The following is a 20,047-nucleotide window of genomic DNA, read 5'->3' as shown; positions in this document are numbered from 1 at the left end:
TATATATCTAATAATGTCCTTCTTTAGAAGAAAGTTATATCTTTCAATTCTAAATTTTCTAGCAATTTGTTCTATTCAATATTTTCCCCCTTTCTTATTATTTTGTTACTACATCTGTAACCCTAGAATATTAGCTTCTTATTGTTATTATCTTTATCTTTTCACAATTCAATCACTTTTCTTTTACAAGCTATTTCATTTGATGCATATACATTTAGCATTGATTTACAAGCAATTTTCCTTTGTATGACTTATAAAGAAAATTTTGTATCCAGTTTCTCAAATAAGGATTTGGAATTCAAGACAGATCTAGGTATATCTACATTGAATATATAAACACATAATAACCAAGTCATTCCTCAAGAGAAGTGATTAAAGGCTATGAATACTTAAAAGAAATGCATACTATATATATATATAATAACTATATGAAAGAATATTCCAAATCACAATAAAAGAAATGTAAGTCAAAAATATTGTCCTGGTTTACAAAATGACACAACATTATGAGGCTTTTCTCCGTGAAATTCATAATAGTGTAAAAATATCATGTCTAACCAACCCTGTTGGAAAGTGGAGGAAAAATAAATACTGTTTTAGACAATTATATAGAATTGAAGGAAAAATTTATCTAGTTTGTTCATTGACAAAAGTTTTTGGGCACTAGAAATTAGGTCCAGATATGAGTGGGTCATTGCAGATCAAATATGTAAAAAATACTCAGACATAAAACTCCACTTCTAACCAATACTCTCCTACTGTTAGCAAAGTGTGAAACACCACTATCCTAGGATAATCCAATTGCTAAATTAGGAATCTTTTTCTTAAAGATTCACTTCAATATTCATTAAATAGTTTCTAGATGAACACCAATGAACTTGTGCTAAGGAACTCAAAGAATATATGCAATGCAGAAATACAAATACTTTAAGAATACTTAACCCTGGGGCATGATTGTGGAGCCTTCTGGGTATTTTCTACCCTGTTGCTATTGCTTCCTCCTTCCAAACCTGGACTTCTCCAACCATCCCTATTCTCTTTCTTGCTCTGAGAACAATATTCAAATAAACTCTACCATTTCTGCTCTGGTAAGGGAGTGTCAACAGATTTGCCCCACTATTTTATTTAGTAAATACAGTAATTTCTCAAACCCAAAATACTCTTCCCTGGACACCATTTTCCTTAGCATGTTTTTTTCCCTTTATTACAATGTAAGCTTTTGTGTATTTACATCTCCAATATTTAGCACAGAGAATAGCTCTAGGATTTAATCCTCCCATTCTCCCTTACTTTCATAAGACTATTTTTTTAAAGGAAAAGTAGTGGATTCAAGTAATCTAGATTCACAGGAGAACATTATATACAATAATAGATACTTTGTGAGATGATCTGCAATTCAGTGATTCAGGACAATCCTGAGAGACCTGTTATGCAAAATGTCATTCACATTCTGAGGAAAAAACTATGAAGTTTGAATGCAAAGCAAAACTTAATATGTTCACTTTTTTTTTAGAATTTTTTTTCAAGGTAATGGGGTTAAAGTGGCTTGCCCAAGGCCACTCGGCTAAGTAATTTAGTGTCTGAGGTCGGATTTGAACCCAGGTACTCCTGACTCCAAGGCTGGTGCTCTATCCACAGCGCCACCTAGCCGCCCCTATGTTCACTTTTGAAAACCTCTTATGTTAGTTCTTTCTCATATTTTTTTCCTCTTTAGTTGAAATTCCTTTTACAACATGACTAATATGGAAATAAGTCAAACACAAAAGTCCATGTTTAATCTATATCAGATTGTTCGTTGCCATGGAGAGGAGAGGGAAGAGGAAAGGAGAGTGGTAGGAAAAATGTGGAATTTAAAGGTTTGCAAATGGATCAATGTTGAAAACTATATTTGTATATGATTGGAAAAAATAATAAAAGGTAAAAAAAACAGGTCACAAATCAACAGAGTTAGAGAAGAAATACAGGTTCAAATTCTTCCTTCATGAAGTAGACTAGGTTAGGTTGTAACCTTTCAAGTCACCATTTTCCCACTTGGATAATGGAGGTAGTAATATAGGATCTGCTTTGGGAGTTGCCGTGAGGCACTGACAGATCATTAATTAGGGTTTCCATAGTAACAAGAGATTAGTAATAATTGTTAATGAGAAGTATTATTACCTGCTAACATTTATTTATTTGTGGGGGTTTTTTGGCTTAGAGGGCTAGAATGGGTACCTTAAAAATGAGGTTTCAATGATTATACACAGGAAAAAATGTCAAATAGTTATGTTCTAGAAAACCTTGGTTTTAATAGACTTGTGATAGAAAATACCATCCACATCCAGAGAAGCAACTGTTGGGTTTAAATGAAGATCAAAGCTTATTATTATCTTCAATTTTTAAAGATGACACAACACTATGAAGCTTTTCTCTGTGAAATTCATAATTGTGTAAAAATATCATGCTTAATACCAACGCCGTTGGAAAGTGGAGGGAAAACGCATACTGTTTTGGACAATTATATGGAATTGAAAAATTTACCTAGTTTATTATTAGATAAATTTTATTTCTAATATTTTCTTTCTTCCTTTTGGATCTGATTCCTCTCTCCCAACACATTCAATATCAATCTATATTTCAAATGATTACAAATGTAAAGCCTATATCAGAGTGTTTTCTATTGGGGGAGGGGAGGGGAGGGGAGGAAAAAAATTGTAAACTCAAAATCTTGCAAAAAGAAAAAGACTGGAAAACCTTGGGTTTATTAAAAAAAGTATAGTTCCTTCTCTTCTCTAGTATGCCCCTTTAGAGTAAAGAAAACTAAAGAATCAATATGCAGATTTAAAAAATTGCTAGAACTCTTTTCTTTTAAAAATTTATCCTCAGGCCAAATTCTAGTAAAATTTTCTTAAGTGTGAATTAAAATGACAGCCTATTAATAACAACTTTCTCACTTAAATGCTACCATGCAGTTGATATTTATTTTGTCTATTCTTTATTATTTTTGTAGCCATGTTATATATGTACCACAATCAATTACCTATAAGAAACATGTAAGATAATGTATTTAAAGCCACTATTACAAGTTTATAATGTATTTTTGTTTTATATGTGTGATATAACATTCAAAAAGAATTTTTTTCTTAACTGAAAAAAGATATAAAATGCAATTCCCATAGTCTTAGTAACTAAAAATTGACAATTGTTTTGCAGTACTTTATTATATTGAGACCCTTTTATAATGGGCTTGGGATTTTAGTTAGCTACTGAATGAATATATTAGACACATTCAGGCTTTAGTTGGGATTTTTACTTAGCTTGCATTTTAATCCTTTGGTTCTTTGCTATTTCTATTAACCCATAGCACTATTTTAATAAATGTTATAATACCAACCTACAAAAAAAAGTAGCCCAACTTCCTGAGGAAATCATTCATTCTTGCTTCCACACATATCAAATCTTAAAATTCAAACTAACATTTTCCCATTAATTCAAAAATGGATTTTCACTTAAAGTATTGATTTAAAAACATAGTGAAGAAACAGTGTTCCTGTTAAATGGAGTTGATAAAACACGATTGCCATTTCTATGACATAAATGTCAGTTATAACAATAAGGGGGGAAAGTTAAGAGTAGACATTGGTAAAAATAAGGTTAAAACCTATTTTCTGACTAGTCATTGTACAGTTAAGAGATTAGTAAGAAACATCAAAAAATTTAAATCAGAACAGCAGTTTCAGCATAGAACAAGGATGTGAGAAAATCTGAGAAGAATGAACATTTTTTTTTCAAGGCAATGGGCTTAAGTGGCTTGCCCAAGGCCACCCGGCTAGGTAATTATTAACTGTCTAAGGTCGGATTTGAACCCAGCTACTCTTGATCCAAGGCCGGTGCTCTATTCACTGCGCCACCTAGCCGCCCAAGAATGAACATTTCAATATATATCTTTTTTCTTAGAGGACCATGACAACAGGGATGTGATGCCATGATATGCAAATTAAATGAAGTGAGGGAAGGCTGAACAAAATCACCAGTCTCATTTTCTTTTTCTCCAGAGCTATCTGAATCTAGTGGCCAGAAATGGATCAGGACAACAGGAGATGGCCCTGGATGCAGTGGGAGACCTTGGCCTGAGGCAAAGTCCATTCAGTGATTAGATGGCTAGGTAAGAAAGAAATGAAACAAAGAATGAGTTCTATTTTTGGCCAGAAACTCAGGTGATCTACCCCTCCCAGACTGATTAAAAAATAATAATTAATTTACCACTACAAAAATCATTTAACAAAATTGAGGCCATAGGTATACATTACATTTCATAAAAATTAAGTTTGTACATAGCAAAATATAATGTTATCAAAAATAAAAATAAATTTGGGTTTCTAGGGTAATGAACTACTCTTTCTTATTTCCATGTATTCAAATGTTTATTCTTATTCACTAAGTTTAGGATGATTTTTTTAAAAGTTTGCTCCTTGGCTGACTTTAATATTGTATGCCTTTAACTCATTAATTATTCAAAAGAATTTAGTTGGGTATAAGATTTTTAATGGGCTACCTCAAAAAGCCATGATAAAGAAAAGGCCTAAATATCATATTTTAATAAATTATCAAGGAAAATGTCCAAATTTCCCAGAACCAGAAGGTAAACAGAAAGAATCTCTGAAAGAGATCCCAAAATGAAAATTCCCAGCAATATTATAGGCAAATTTCAGTTTCTCATGTGAGAGACTCCTACAAGCAGTTGGAATAAAAATCATTCAAATAAACTGGGAAACCATCAGTTACCACATTAAAAAGGGTGGGAGGGAGGGAGGACTGGAATGACACCTTAGAAGGCAAAGGAACTAATACAACCAAGAATAACCAGCAATTATATTCCTTCAGAAGATAAAAAATGAGCATTTAATGATAAAGAACTTTCCAGTAGTCCTGAAGAGAAGATCAAAGCTAATGAAAAAGAACTCTTTCAAACATTTCTGATGAAAAGTTGAGGGCTGAATAGAAAAATCTAACATTCAAACATAAGATTCAAGAGAGAAACATAAAATGGCAAAAGTGAAAGAGAAATCATAAGCATAAGAGGGTGGTGGTAAGAGAGTGTCAGGATGAAGACAGTGATCAGAAATAAAAGCCTTTTGAGGAAAGACAGTTTTTTTTAAAAAAAAAGAGAAAGGATAAAGAAAATAAGATGGAGGCAATACATATTAATTGTAACCGTGAAAGTCAATGGGATGAATTCACCATAAAATGAAAGAGGATAAGAAAGTGGCCCAGAAACCAGAATCCAACATGTATTTTATGAGAAACACACTTGAAACAGAAGGGCAGAGTTAAAATAAGAGGCTAAAACAAAATTTCTTATGCTTCAACTGAAGTATATGAGGTAGGAATAGCATTCATGATCTCAGATTAAGCAAAAGTCAAAAATACATCTAATAAAAAGAGATAATTAAGGAAACTATATTTTACTAAAGAGTATCAAACAGGGGCGGCTAGGTGGTGCAGTGAATAGAGCACTGGCCTTGGAGTCAGGAGTACCTGGGTTCAAATCCGACCTCAAGACACTTAATTACCTAGCCGTGTGGCCTTGGGCAAGCCACTTAACCCCATTGCCTTGAAAAAAATCTTAAAAAAAGAGAGCATCAAACAAAAAATATTAAACACATATGTACTAAATGTCACAACATCCAAATTCTTTAAAAGAAAAGTGAAATAGGAAACTATAAAACTACTCTAGTAGGGGGACCTCAACTTACTCTTCTCAGAACTAGATAAATATAGTCATATAAAATAAATTAGAAAAAAATTAAAGAGATAAGATAGAATTCTAAAAAAATCAGCTATGACAGACCACTGAAGAAAACTAAAAGGAAAGAGAAAGAAATATACCTTTTACCTTTTTCTTAGCTGTAGACATCACCTTCACAAAAACCGACATACTGTGTGTGTGTGTGTGTCAGGACATTAAAATATTATCAATAAATGCAGAAAAATTAAATGCATCCTTTTGGAATATAATGCAATTTTTACTGCATTCAAGAGGGTCTTGGAAGCAGAGATTAAAAATTGATTAAAAACTAATTATAAATAAGTGGGTCAAAGAACAAGGAACAATCAATTTCATTAAAAAAATAATGACAACAGGGGCGGCTAGGTGGCGCAGTGGATAAAGCACCGGCCTTGGAGTCAGGAGTACCTGGGTTCAAATCTGGTCTCAGACACTTAATAATTACCTAGCTGTGTGGCCTTGGGCAAGCCACTTAAGCCCGTTTGCCTTGCAAAAATCTAAAAAAAAAAAATAATAATGACAACATTGAGACAAAGAATTTGTGGAATTCATCACAGTAATTGGGGAAAATTCCTATCTCAAAATGCTTATATCAATAAAAGAAAAAAAAGTAGATTGATGGATTTGGGCAAGTAACTACAATATTAAAATATTTAGCTGCCATGTCCAACATCACTTGCTAACTCTTTGATAATCTTAACATCACACAATTGAACTTAAGTTTTTAAAGCAAATGAACCAATCAATGCATGCAGCAAATATTTCATCATTATCCACTTCATTTCTACTGTCTTTCACTGCTTTAAACCAGTTTTTTTTCCTTCTTAGCAAACTCAAAGAAGCAGATACAACTTTGCCTTTTTTCTTTTATTTCACCTATTTGTGTTTGATTGTCTTGCATCTAGGGTCATCTCTAGTTGGCCTCATTCATATCCGGCCACTGGACCCAGTTGGCTCTGGAGGAGGAAGTGAGGCTGGTGACTTAGCACAGAACCCCCTCATTCCAATGCAATTTACTTGTTCAGTCATGGCATCCCCTCCCTGATGTCATTGTCTTCTTCGAGAATGAAGGACAGCAGATTGAGGCTTTATGATATCTAATCCTATTTTAAAGCTATGACCACACTCATTCTGTTCAATTATATTAAATTGTCATTCAAACATAGTAAGTCTCGTCATTTCTGGGCTGGCAGGGTTTCTATCCAAAGATTGTATCCTTTTTAGTCCATTTTTCAAAATAATATTAAAAAAATATTGACAACTGTTGGCAATATGATACACAGCAGTATATCACATTCATATAAAATGATAGACAAGTGCAGCATGATAACATAATTGTGTTAAAATTCCCAATTAGGTCACATACTTGTCATCTTAAGTGAATTTTGATCTGCATTTTAAATGTGACCTAGTAACATTTTAAAAATCTGTGCTAAATCAAAATTCATATAAAATGTGACCTAGTTGTATTTCTGATTTGGTATTCACTAAGATGAAAAGAATATCATACCTGCTTTTACCCTTTTGGCTCTAGATTTTTAAAAGTCCTTGTCCCAGGAAAATGAAATGTCAATATGGGTCTTATTACTAATTTCCACATATATATTTCTAAAAAAAATGACAAGTATAACTACCAACTCTGTTCAATAACCAGTGATTATTAGTATCAAGTGAGGCATAAAATGTCGTAACTACATTGTTCACCTAAGATCATGACCATCAGAACTGACACAGATGGGATATCTTTAGAAGGCAAGGTTTTCCAAATGATCTTATTCTACAGTTAGTCATAAAACATCACAAACTGCCTTAGTGAATCTTTAATAATATTTTAGTCGCCTACATTAGCAAAATTTTTGAAAAAAATACTGCCCAGATGACATATAGCCAGACAGATAGTATTGATGTATGCTTTACACATGTACACACACACTCTTAGCTGTGTCAAGAAATAATAAAGGGTAAAGATTAGACTACAGAACATTTAATAGAAGACTTTCAGGAATGCTTAACTGTTTGTTTCAACAAAACCTCTTCTCTTTTACATCAATATTTATTTTTAATATCTATGAAATGGGAAGATCCATCCACGATCCTAGAACAAAATGTTACACATAACCAAAAAAAAAAAAGATAATGAAAAATTCATGATGGGTGTTAAGGACTAGGAAAGAAAAATGAGCTTTTAAAAAAATAATTAGATCATTATTTTGCTGACTAGTAACTTAAGGTATTCATATGCTGTTTATCTGACTATTAGTCATCCCAAATTATGCAACAGGATAATTTTAATGTAAAACTAACAACAGAATTCACTATATCTGAATCAGAGTAATTTTTCACCAACATTCCTTAAATAACTCATTACAAATATACCAAATACAGTAGTTAAAACTTAACTAAAAAAAATAAAAACAGGAAACACTATGTTGCTAGTTACTTTGTGATGCTGAGAATTTATGAATAAAAAGCATTTATTGGATGCTTAGCATGTGCATGGCACCTTGCAAAGCAACAAGAATACAAGCAATGCAATCCTTGGCAACAAGTAACTTAAATTCTATAGAAAGTGATGACCAAGGCATGTTTTGAATAGGGAACTGGAGTCATAAGACAAATTTTCAGCATCTCCTTTCAAGGAATGGTAGCATAATTTGAATATTGTTCTTAGAGTTAAATTAGAAAGTATGTGCAAATTTCTCAGATGGACTTCATGATAAAGAATGCAATCCATCCCAGAGACAGAGTCAAAGGTATCTATCTGAACAGACTGAAGGAAGGAAAAGAATTACTTTCCCTCTCACTTCATTTCTCTTAAGGTTTCTGTATATTTTGGGAAGGTTGATATCTACTTTCACAAAAAGATTATTGCAGCAATGTGAAAATAAATAAACAAATCATTTGCCAAAAAAAGTGTGCGCAAGGAAAGCACAAAGATGGTAAAGATGGTAAAACTTGGTGTTTCTTAGACTAGGTAGATTCTTTCCTATCAGAAATCCAGTCACGGAGATAGAAGCATCAGTCCAGAAGATAGTGGAATCTGAATAGCAGGCAGCAAAGGATAGAAAAGAACCCAAGATTTAAAATGAGAATACATGTTGATGACATTATTATATTTGACTAGATTACAAACTAAGACATGAGACGTGATGAGGCAGTTAACTTTCAAATATGAGATATATGGAATGAACATCCATAAATGTTTTAGTCCAGAAATGTTGACTCCAGTTCTGCCAAAATATTTAACAAAACTGCAAGGTCTTTTGTACAATGTAGTCCCCAACTGGTCTTATCAGAAAGTTTCCCTTCATTTCCCCAACTCCATCATCTCTGTAACTCTACAGAAAATTCCTCTAATTTTTCAAAGTTCAACTTCTAAAGGTTTTCCTAGTATAATCCCATTCTCATATACTTTTTGAGGATCTTTCATTCAATTCAATATCCCAGTACTGATAGTCCTGTGCTCTCAATAAATATTTTCCTTCTATTCCAATTAAACTCTTATGGTCCACAAGTTATATTTATATAGTATTTAAACAGATCTGGCAATCAACTACATAGGAGGAAGTGGCAAAGTCACATGAAGACATAATGTAAAGTTTTAAATAATAAATAAAAAAGGCATGAATATAAACAAAGGAGAGGAAGAGGGAAGCAGATAACTTTTAACAGTTAAGGACAGAGAAAGAGTATCCTTTGCTGAAAGAGACAGGATCATAGTATATAAAACAGAAAAGTTTGATTACATTACATTAAGAAAAGTCTTACACAAATAAAATCAATACAGTTGTAATGTAATTATTTTTATCCTTCATTTTTTTTTTTTTTTAGGTTTTTGCAAGGCAAATGGGGTTAAATGGCTTGCCCAAGGCCACACAGCTAGGTAATTATTAAGTGTCTGAGACCGGATTTGAACCCAGGTACTCCTGACTCCAGGGCTGGTGCTTTATCCACTACACCACCTAGCCGCCCCTATGCTTCATTTTCGAAGGCCACAATAAACATGCGGGGGGGTGCTGTGCTAAGTCGCCAGTCTTATTTTCTCCTACAGAGCAATCCGGGTTCAGTGGAGAGATTTGAATCGGGTCTGGAAATGGGTCTGGTTGTGAGTCAATCACTTGCCCAAGGTCATCCAGCTAGAAAGAGTTCAGTACCTCAGGCTGCATTCAGAACTCCTGTCCTCCTGACTCCAAAGTCAGTGCTCTATCCACTGCAGGACCTCAGCCCTGTAGTTCAAATTAGAAAACAAATGGGTCATGGGGAATCTGAGGGGAAATTAACTGAAGCAAACATCTCAAAGGTTTCCTCAAAGACATATAGGAAATGTAAGCAAATATAAAAATTTTTCAACAGGTATAGATGGACAACGAATTCCATCAGGTAATCCTCAAAGAAAGAAAAGCAAGCTATCAGAAATACAAAGACTCCCAATCACTAAAAAATATATTAAAAAAACTAAAAAATATATATAAATCAAAACTCTAAAGTTCCAGCGCATATCAGCCAGACAGACAATAACAAAAAGGAAAATGCCATTTGGAGAATCGATGAGAAAACAGACTTGGGCAGTCATTCCAGAAAGTAAATTTGGAACTGTATCCTAAAAGTCACTAAACTATTCATACCATTTGACTCATGATACCCAAAGAGTTCAAAGACAGAGGGAAATGACCCAAATGCACACACACAAAAAAATTCTAGCAACTACCTATGTTATAGCAGACTGTCAGTTCAACAGTCAACAAACCTTTATTAAACATTTACTATATACCAGTCACTGAGACAAAGTACAAAAAAAAGCAAAAGGGAAAAAAAGAAGAGAAAGTAAAGGCAATTAAAAAAGGCTTCTTGTAAAAGATGGGGAAACAGCAGCAAAAAGGTATGGAGGGGGGAAATGGAGCATCACATCCAAGAAAAAAGCCAACTGGGGCTTGACAGTAGTGTTCATGGGAGGGAATAATAATATTTAAGGTAGAGGTAGAAAATGGTCACATTATGAAACATACTTTAGAAAAATCACCCTGGCAATGAAATGGAATGGAAAAACTTGACTTAGGGCAGGGAGATTAGTTAAGGGCTGTTGTGGTAGTCCAGTTGAGAGGTGATGGGAATATGAATGTGAATGGTGGCTATGTGAGTGAAAAGAACAAAATATGAGAGATATTGTGACAGTAGAAATGACAAAAATTGGCAAAAGATTGAATATGTGGTGTGAGTAAGGAGCTATGAATGATACTGAAATTTGAGCCCTATTCAAAGGAGTGATATTACAAACAGGAAGGACTATGTAAGTGATTGGATACCAGAGGTGAGATCTTGAGAAAGAGAATAACACCTGGGTTGTAAGTTTTGGGGGAATGATAATTAGGGTTTTTTGAACATGATGAGATAAATTTTGAAGTGTATACAAAATATATTTGGGTATTTGGGACTATAGTTCAAGACAGAATATTTAGATCTCAGAAAAGTGAGTGCCCTTCAATTTTTGGGACTAGCTTAATAAATGTTATGTTTAATAAAAAAATTATGCAAAGGACAGATTTATAAAAACCTGAGGCTACTTAAATAAACTGATGTGGCTACAATATTGTAAAGGAAATTTATTTTGAAAGACTTGAGCTATGATCATATTCAAAGACCAACCATAACTCTAGATCAATGATGGAATCATATTTCCCATCTCTTAGACAAGGACACAGATATTTTGTTTTCTGTTAAAAAGTGAGGGTAGAAGGGCAGCTAGGTGACACAGTGGATAGGGTTCTGAATCTGGAGTCAGGAGGACCTGAATTCAAATGTGGCTCCAGACACTTAATAACTGCCTAGCTGTGTGACCTTGGTCAAATCACCTAACCCCATTGCCTTACAAAAAGCAAAAAAAAAAAAAAAAAAAAAAAGGTGAGGGTAGAGGGGCAGCTAGGTGGCTAGTCACTTTAACCCCATTGCTGTGGAAAAACAAAACACAAAAAAAAGTTGAGGTAAGCAGAGGTAGTAGAATCATCGAACCTCCAGACCAAAAAAGAAAAAAAAGGAAAAAGCAACATTTTTCAAAATACCATCTTAATTTATCTTTAAAAAACCACATGTAATAATTTTGCAGTTTCATATTTCCTCATAACATTTTTGAATTGTTTGTTGTCAAATTCTTTTTTTTTAGGATTTTTTTTTTTTAGCAAGGCAAATGGGGTTAAATGGCTTGCCCAAGGTCACACAGCTAGGTAATTATTAAGTGTCTGAGGTCGGATTTGAACTCAGGTACTCCTGACTCCAAGGCTGGTGCTCTTATCCACTAGGCTACCTAGCCGCCCCTGATGTCAAACTCTTAAGAAAATTTTAAGACTGAACTCTAGAATTATGTCAGGAATTAAAGATTAAGTGTTATAATATACAAATTATACCTTTTTTGGGGGTAAAAAATTAAATTGAGACATACTGTTTTGCCTCTTGCATGATCAACAATGCGTCAGCAATCACATCTACAAGAGTCTCTTTAGTACTCTAGGATACCTGCATATATTTCTTGCTATTTTCAACAAAGTGGCTGATTTCCAAGTTTCATGAACTTTGAGATTCCTTTATTTGATCATCACCTTTTAGCAATCCTTCTGCTGTTTGGCTCTTAACCTAATCTTCATCTGGGTCCAATGCAAATTTATTTTACATAATCTGAAATGGGCCCCTCTATTCAGCATGGCAATTGTTTTATACCTGCCTAATCTATGCACTAACCCAACTCATCACCAAGGCTATTTTATCCTTTCTCAAATCTTCTCAGGTGAGACCCTGATTCATATTTCACAGGAAAATATGAGGACAAGTGTTATGCTGTCTCCTTATCATCACAAATCACTCAAATACTTTTCCTTACTATTTCTACCTTCAACTCCTCACATGAAGTTCCCAAAGCAAACCACTCTATTATTAACCTTTGATCCCATTGCATCCTATTCAATTTTTTGTCTGCTGGCTGCTTCCCTGCTGCCTACAGTTACAGCCATATCTCCTCCAGCATACCTCCCCCAAAAGCAACAATATAAAGACTTCTCATTTTTTTCTAAATATCATCATTCAAATGAAACTGCTTAGTATCAACAATCTCTTAATTGCCAAACTTAAGGGGGCCTAAGGATACCAGCTTAAGAAATTCTACAATAGTGAGTATAGCTCTGACTTTTAAGACTGTTCTCATTGGTAATAATTTCTAATTAATAATTCACCTAGCAACAGGGTAGGGTAAAGAAAGTTAATTTTGAAATTCCCCAAATAATAACTACTTATATTTGTTGTGTAAACATTTATAACTTTTCCTCTTAAAACAAAAACCTTTGTAAGGTAGACAGCACAATTACCCAGCTAATTTTAAAGACAAGGAAGCCAAACAAACAATAAACAAACCCAAAAATACATGGCAGCTAGGTAGGGGAGTTGATTGAGCAAAATGACCCTGGAGTCAAGAGGACCTGAATTCAAATCCTGCTACAGATACTTAATAGTTGTGTGATCTTGGGCAAGCCACTTAACCCCATTGCCTTGCAAAGAAACAAACAAAAAACAAATCAGAGATATAGAGCTGAATCCCTTACAAGAAAAACCAAAAAAAGCAGAACCCAAATCTTTTACCCTTTTACTAAACTAATCAACATAATCACCTGCCCTACCTGAATCAAATCTTCATCATCAAACTTTCCATTTTCCTAAGTGCATCATCCTAATTTTGTTTTTACTTTTAATTCATCAACAAGTATTATCTACTCCCCTCATTTTATAAAGAAACTAAGACCTGGAAAGATTTATTGACTTGCCCAAGATCTCACAGATGCCCTCAAGGAACCTACTTCCTACAGGGGAAGGGGGGGGATTGGGAGGGGCAGAAACACAGGATATTACATCAAATCAACAAGCATTCATTAAATGCTTGCATGTACTGCTCTAAATGCTTAGAATACAAGGAAAAAGGAAAAAAGTTCTTAGTCTTCTAAATGAGAGAAGACAACACATAAAAGGAAACAAAAGGGAGCAGGGTGGGGGGAACACACCTGCAGCCATAAAGATACAAAAATATAAATATATGAAACATACATTAAGGGGGGGGACCACACACTGAGACTAGGCAATGACAACTGGGATAATCACAAAAGGTCACAAAGAGCTTTGAAAGAAATGAAAGCAACATGAGAATAGGCTTAGGCAAAAGGCACAGTAAGAAAAGTTAAGTGGAGCCAAGAAGCCTAGTTTGAAGAATGTGTAGGAAAGTATTATATAATAAGCCCAAAAAGTAGGGATGTGAGAGATGAAAGGCAAAGAAATTTGTATTTGTTTCTAGCCATGGTGCTCTTAGACTTTACTGAACAGGAGCAATAATATATGAACCAGGACAATTTTGGTAGCCCTTTTGAAGGGTTCTTTGGAGAATTGAGAACTGAGGAACATAAGACAATTAGGGAGGCAACTAGGCAGTAGAGTGGGTAGACTTCTGGGCATGGAGTCAGGAGAACCTGAATTCAAATGTGACCTCAGTCACTTAATAGCTGTATGACCTAGGCAAGTCACTTAACTTTTGTCTCAGCCTTCACCTATAAATCGAGCTGGGGAAGAATACGGCAAACTACTCTAGTTACCTTTGCCAGAAAAATACCAACTGGGATCATGAAGAACTGAAAAAGAGACTGAAATAACAGGAGGTTATTACAAGAGATGAGGCAAACAATAAGGAAATTAGAACTGTGTCAATATAAGTGGAGAAAGGGGGAGAATAACTTGGAAACAGATGACTTATGGTAGAGTGTGCCTGAGATTGAGGACCTATAAGACTTGAAAGATGGTCTTAGTCAACAGAAAAGTCATTTATGTATTATGAGACTGGAATTCGGCAGAAAAATAAGTTTACTGGATCTGTTAATAAACTACATAGAAGACAAAGTGATGAGATTGCCAAGACAGACTATGGAGAGATAAAGAGAAAAGACTAGGAGAGGATCTTGGACACTCCCAGAATTAGAGAGAGAAACAAGGATGTAAATCCATCAAAGAGGCTGAATGATCAGAGTAGGAAGAAAGCCAAGATGTCACAAAATCTCCAAGAATCCAAAGTATACAGGAGAAAAGGTTGTCAAATGTTAAATGCTTCAGAGAAATAAAAAATGATAAGGACTAGGGCCACTAGAAGCAGAAAAATAAGAGATCTCAGGTAAAGGATGATATTTCAATTGAGTAATCTGATCAGAAGTCAGATCAGGAAGTGGATCAAGAATAATCTTTCCAGGAGACAGAATATGAAATGAAGGACAGATACACCAGGATAGCTTGAGGGAATGGTATACAGTATAAATGAATGTATTTGTCACCCCTTCCTCAAAATTAGATTAGGTGTTTTGAACAGAGCAATCATCTTGCTTCAACCTCAACTAGTTGCAACTGACTGACTCTCCAGAGGTTATTTCTCCAACTTTTATTAGCTTGTGTAACACTGGACAAGTCACTGAACCCTGTTTGTCTTAGTTTTCTCATCTGTAAAATGAGCTGGAGAAGGAAATGGCAAATGACTCCAGTATTTTTGCCAAGATAATCTCATATGAGGTCACAGTCAAACATGATTGAATCAAAAAAAAAAACTAAAAGATTTAAAAAGTGGCATTCTCAACTTATAAACCTGTTCTTTCCCATTTTATCACTAAAAGTAAAGGATATGCATTTTTTCATAAGTACTCTGAATGCAATGTAAATACTAAATGTATCAACAAACTTTCTTTGGAAAATGCAACACATGCACAAACTGTATAAAAATCACTCTTGTTCAAAAAGTCAATTTGTCACTCTTTTGTACCAAAAATTTTTGTGATAAGAATGCATATTATTAACTTAATGAAAAACACTGCTAACAAATAAATGATCGTGATCATACATGTTTACAGTCCTTTAGAAACTAATGCCACAGCCTCATCTTAAAGATGAAATTAGGCTCAAAACAGTTAAATAACTTGCACAAGGTCACATCAGCATTTAATGGTGAGATTCACAATTAGAAGTTATACTTCCATAATGTTAAGGTTTAACAGAGATGAAAAAAATCTTCATTTCTCATCCTAGATTAATAAATTAAATATCACCAAAAGCTTATAAGCAACCTTTTGCAATATTTAGATGAACTGACAAGAAATATTTCATTTGTCCCTTTTAATTTTTAAAAAAACTGAACTGGGGCTAGGAGGTGTAGTGGATAAAGCACCGAGCCTGGAGTCAGGAGTACCTGGGTTCAAATTCGGTCTCAGACACTTAATAATTACCTAGCTGTGTGGCCTTGGGCAAGCCACTTAACCCTGTTTGCCTTGTAAAAAAAAAAAAACCCTAAAAAAAACTGAAGTATTTGTATAACTTTATATGAAGTATAATTTTTAAAGTACCTTTCTTACAAAAACCTAAGTCACTTAAAAGTATTTTCCCCCTTATACAGATGAAGAAATTAAAATTCAATGGTGAAGTGATTTTTCCCCCCAGGGTCATACAAGTAGTAAACTGCTAAGCTAATATTAAAAAATAAATCTCTCCTTAATTCCAACCCCAATGCTCTTTCCTTCAAGCTAAAAATGCTTCCAAGCAATACCTACTAATAAGTAGGTATTGAATAATCATTCTAAAACAGGCTTTAAATAATAAGTAGTAAGTAGGTAATGAATAATCAATCCAGGGTGAGGAAGCACTACATGTTTGAAACAAAGGTAAAGCACTGAGGATTAGAGACGTGGAACATATCTCATCCTTACTATATCCCTTTCTGATTTAAAAGCTAGAACTAAAGCAGTTTAAGAAATCTAAACGCTAAACACCAAATTTTTCTATTTAATGCCAAAAAGAGACAACAAATTTAGCCGATTAAAGTCAATATTAAATATCTAGAACTACCAACACAGTATATGTCAATCATTTAGCCTAAATAAAATGGATGAAAACATTTAAAGTTGACACAGATAAAGCAGGAAGAATCAAGAGATGTAAGCAAGTGATAGCAGTTGAATGTTTTAAGATAAATAATTTAACAAGTCAGGCTATTTTCAATTCTTGGAATGGCCTCTCTTCAGCCATCCTCAACATTTGACAACATTGACATCCTTAACATTCCTCTCTCTCTAGCTATATATATATCCTTTATAGTCAAACTCAAAAAGAAACTGTTCATTACAAGATCAACATCCCTATTGACTATGTACTAACTTAAAAAAAAATCACATATTATATATGTTACATTTTAAGGCAGTTGGGATCTCTACTCCAGGTGTTGCAGGACTGAGGTTTGCATACTGTTATAAGGAGTATGAAAACAATTATAAAAGAAAGGGAAGTTGGGGGTAAATATATTACACTATGAAAATTAGCTTTTCTATTTGTTACATGGATATGCATGGTAAACTCTGAAACTGATTTCCTTTTATAAAGAATAGAAATTCAAAAATATAATAAAACAATGTTCATCTGTGGTTTTCTAAATCAATATGCAGTTGCAGGAATCCCTACCTATTGAGTTAACAGCACTGCTTTAAAACACCTATCAAATACTACATTCTCCATGAAACATTACCAACCTTTCATATTCAAAAAGCACATTGCACCTCTTAATTCCCTTAAATTTTCAAGTTACATTAACTTTTACCAAATTCCCTCTACAAACTCTTATGAGTACAAAAATGATATCTAAATTTTCTCAGTGCAAGTTCCTAACCTATACAGAAGGGACCTAATAAAATATTTGTCAACTTGATTGTTCTCACCAACACACAAAATAATTTTTTTAAAAAATGTGTTAGAAAACTAAGTCAAGAAACTTCAAGGAGATTTTTCTTAAATGATTCTCATCTCTCTAATGGTTTCAGTAATTATTCCAAGAGAAACAAGGAAAGTGAACAAAAGCATTTATTAAATGCTCAGCACTGTACTAATCACTTTACAAATATGAACTCACTGAACCTCACAACAACCCTAGGAGCTAACAGCTCCCCAACTCCCCCTTTCACAGTTGAGAAAACCAGCTGTCAGAGGTGTAGTGACTAGCCTGGCTCACACAACTACTATGTATGTCTGAGGTCAGATTTAAAGTCAGCTCCAGTGCTCTATCCACTGAATTTTAGCTACTAGAAAATACAAACATCTTTAACACAAATATGATGGCAACTTTTAAAAAATAAATTTGCTACTCAAAAATCATATTAAACCTTGGCACAATTCCACCTATCCACCTGGCAGTGGATAGATTGCCAGAACTGGCGTCAGAAAGACCAGCCTGAGTTCACATCTAGCCTGGAATGCCCTCAGTCACTTATCCCTATTTGCCTCAGTTTCCTCATCTGAAAAATTAGCCGGAGAAGGAAATGGAAAACTATGGTAGAATCTCTGCCAAGAAAATCCCACATAGGATCAAGAAGAGTCAGACAAGACAGAACAACAACATTTTTTTACCCTTATTTTAATATATATATACACAAAGCAAGACTAAATGTACTTACTCATGGATCGGGGCTGTCTAATAATAAAAAAAAATTACCAATTATTTTCATTAAGGAATTAGAAATTACTATCATTAACAGTGGGACTGAGGAGCAGCTAGTCGTAGAAGAGGATAAAGCACTAGCCCTGGAGTCAAACCTGACCTCAGACACCTAATAATCGCATAGCTGTGTGACCTTGGGCAAGTCACTTAACCCCACTGCCTTGCAAAAACCAAAAATAAAATAAAGTTCATCCAGTCATTTATAAAGCTTATGGTCTGCAGAAAGATAAAGAACCAAAAATAAAATAAAGTTCATCCAGTCATTTATAAAGCTTATGGTCTGCAGAAAGATAAAGAACCAAGAATAAAATAAAGTTCATCCAGTCATTTATAAAGCTTATGGTCTGCAGAAAGATAAAGAACCAAAAATAAAATAAAGTTCATCCAGTCATTTATAAAGCTTATGTTCTGCAGGAAGATAAAGAAGGGGCCATCTAGTTTCTGTCATCACATGTAACGCAGAAGCAATATAAACACTAACAGAATGCCTCTGTGGGAGGGAAGCAAGAATGGAGGAAACAATTGTAAAACTCAAAATAAATAAAATCTTTCTTTAAAAAAACTAGGTGGCCCATCGGATAGAGTACCGGCCCTGGAGTCAGGTATCCGGTCTCAGACACTTAGTAATCACCTAGCTGTGTGACCTTGGGCAAGCCACTTAATCCCATTGCCTCGCTAAAACCTTTTTAAAAAAAAGAGGCAATGTAGGAGATCAAGGAATTTACAATCAAGAGGAGAAAGGGGATGCACAAATACAAATTAGGACGTTAAGGACAAGAGTAAAAATTGCTGTGAGGTCGAAAAGGCGGAAGGCACCAGAATCTGGGCATATAGGAAGGTGGCCAATTCCAACCCGGGCTCGCAGGGCTCGCAGGGGCCTGGAGCGGCAGAGCAGGCGGCGGCCTCCCTTTGCATGCGTCCCGGGCCAGGCTGCGCCCGCGTGGCCGCCTCCGCCAGGCCGGACCCCGCGGCCCGCCGCCATCCGGGCCCTGAATCACGGCCGCCCCCGCCCGGCCCGGGCCCGGCCCCGGCCCGCCGCTCCCTCCGGGGCTCCGGGCCGCGCAGCCGCAGTCTCCCCGCGCGGCCGCCCCTCCCGGATCCCTCGCGGGGCTCTCCCGCGCCGCCGGGGGGGAGGGGCGCCGACCCCGCATCCCGGCCCCGCGGCCCGCCCCTCCCCCCGCCGGCGCGGCGGCCCTCCCGTCCCTCCGTACCGTCTCCTCGGGGTCGATGTCGATCTTGAAGGTCTGCTGCTGGAGGGTCTTGAGGGTGATCTGCACGGTGTCGCCGCCGCCCCCGGACGCCATGGCCGCCGTGGGCTCGGTCGGACTCTCGGGCCCGCTGGCAGGGAGGTCGAGGTGGCTGGTGGGGCCGGTCACATCCACCCTGCGGGGCGGCCTCTCCCCCGGGCCCGGGCCGCCGCCGCCGCCGCCGCCGCCTTCCCCGGGCGTGATCGGCCGCGATCGGCTGCTCGCGAGGCGCGGGGCCGGCGGGGAGTCCGTCCTCGGAAGCCGCGGGCGGGTCGGGGAAGGCGGGGAGAGAATCCGCTAGTTCCTCAGGGCCTGGTCGCCACCATCATGACTCGCTTCGACATCCCCCCTCCCCCTCCCGGAGAAGTGGGGGGAGGGGTCGAGAGGGGGGTGCCGGGAAGCGCGCAGGCGCAGGAGAGGCGGGCGGCTCTGCGCACGCGCGCCCGGCGTCGCATCGCGCCGCGTCGCCCCAGTTCACGCAGCTTCCGAGCCCGG

The 20,047-nt window shown here is 36.3% G+C and overlaps 1 protein-coding gene across 1 annotated transcript in view; it reads right to left on the bottom strand.

Moving 5' to 3' along the window:
* Positions 1–19,847, bottom strand: part of LOC141495828 (UV excision repair protein RAD23 homolog B-like) — a 79,182-nt gene extending 59,335 nt beyond the window's left edge. Inside the window, exon 1 of the mRNA XM_074197602.1 lies at positions 19,517–19,847. Within this exon, the coding sequence (XP_074053703.1) occupies positions 19,517–19,609 (93 nt within the window). The 5' untranslated portion in view covers positions 19,610–19,847. The remainder of the gene's footprint in view (positions 1–19,516) is intronic.
* Between the last annotated feature and the right edge of the window lie 200 nt (positions 19,848–20,047).

This window comes from Macrotis lagotis, chromosome 8, assembly GCF_037893015.1.
Source record: "Macrotis lagotis isolate mMagLag1 chromosome 8, bilby.v1.9.chrom.fasta, whole genome shotgun sequence".
Lineage (NCBI taxonomy): Eukaryota > Metazoa > Chordata > Mammalia > Peramelemorphia > Peramelidae > Macrotis > Macrotis lagotis.
The sequence above is the reverse complement of the archived record's forward strand: the minus strand, read 5'-3'. Positions and strand labels throughout refer to the sequence as shown.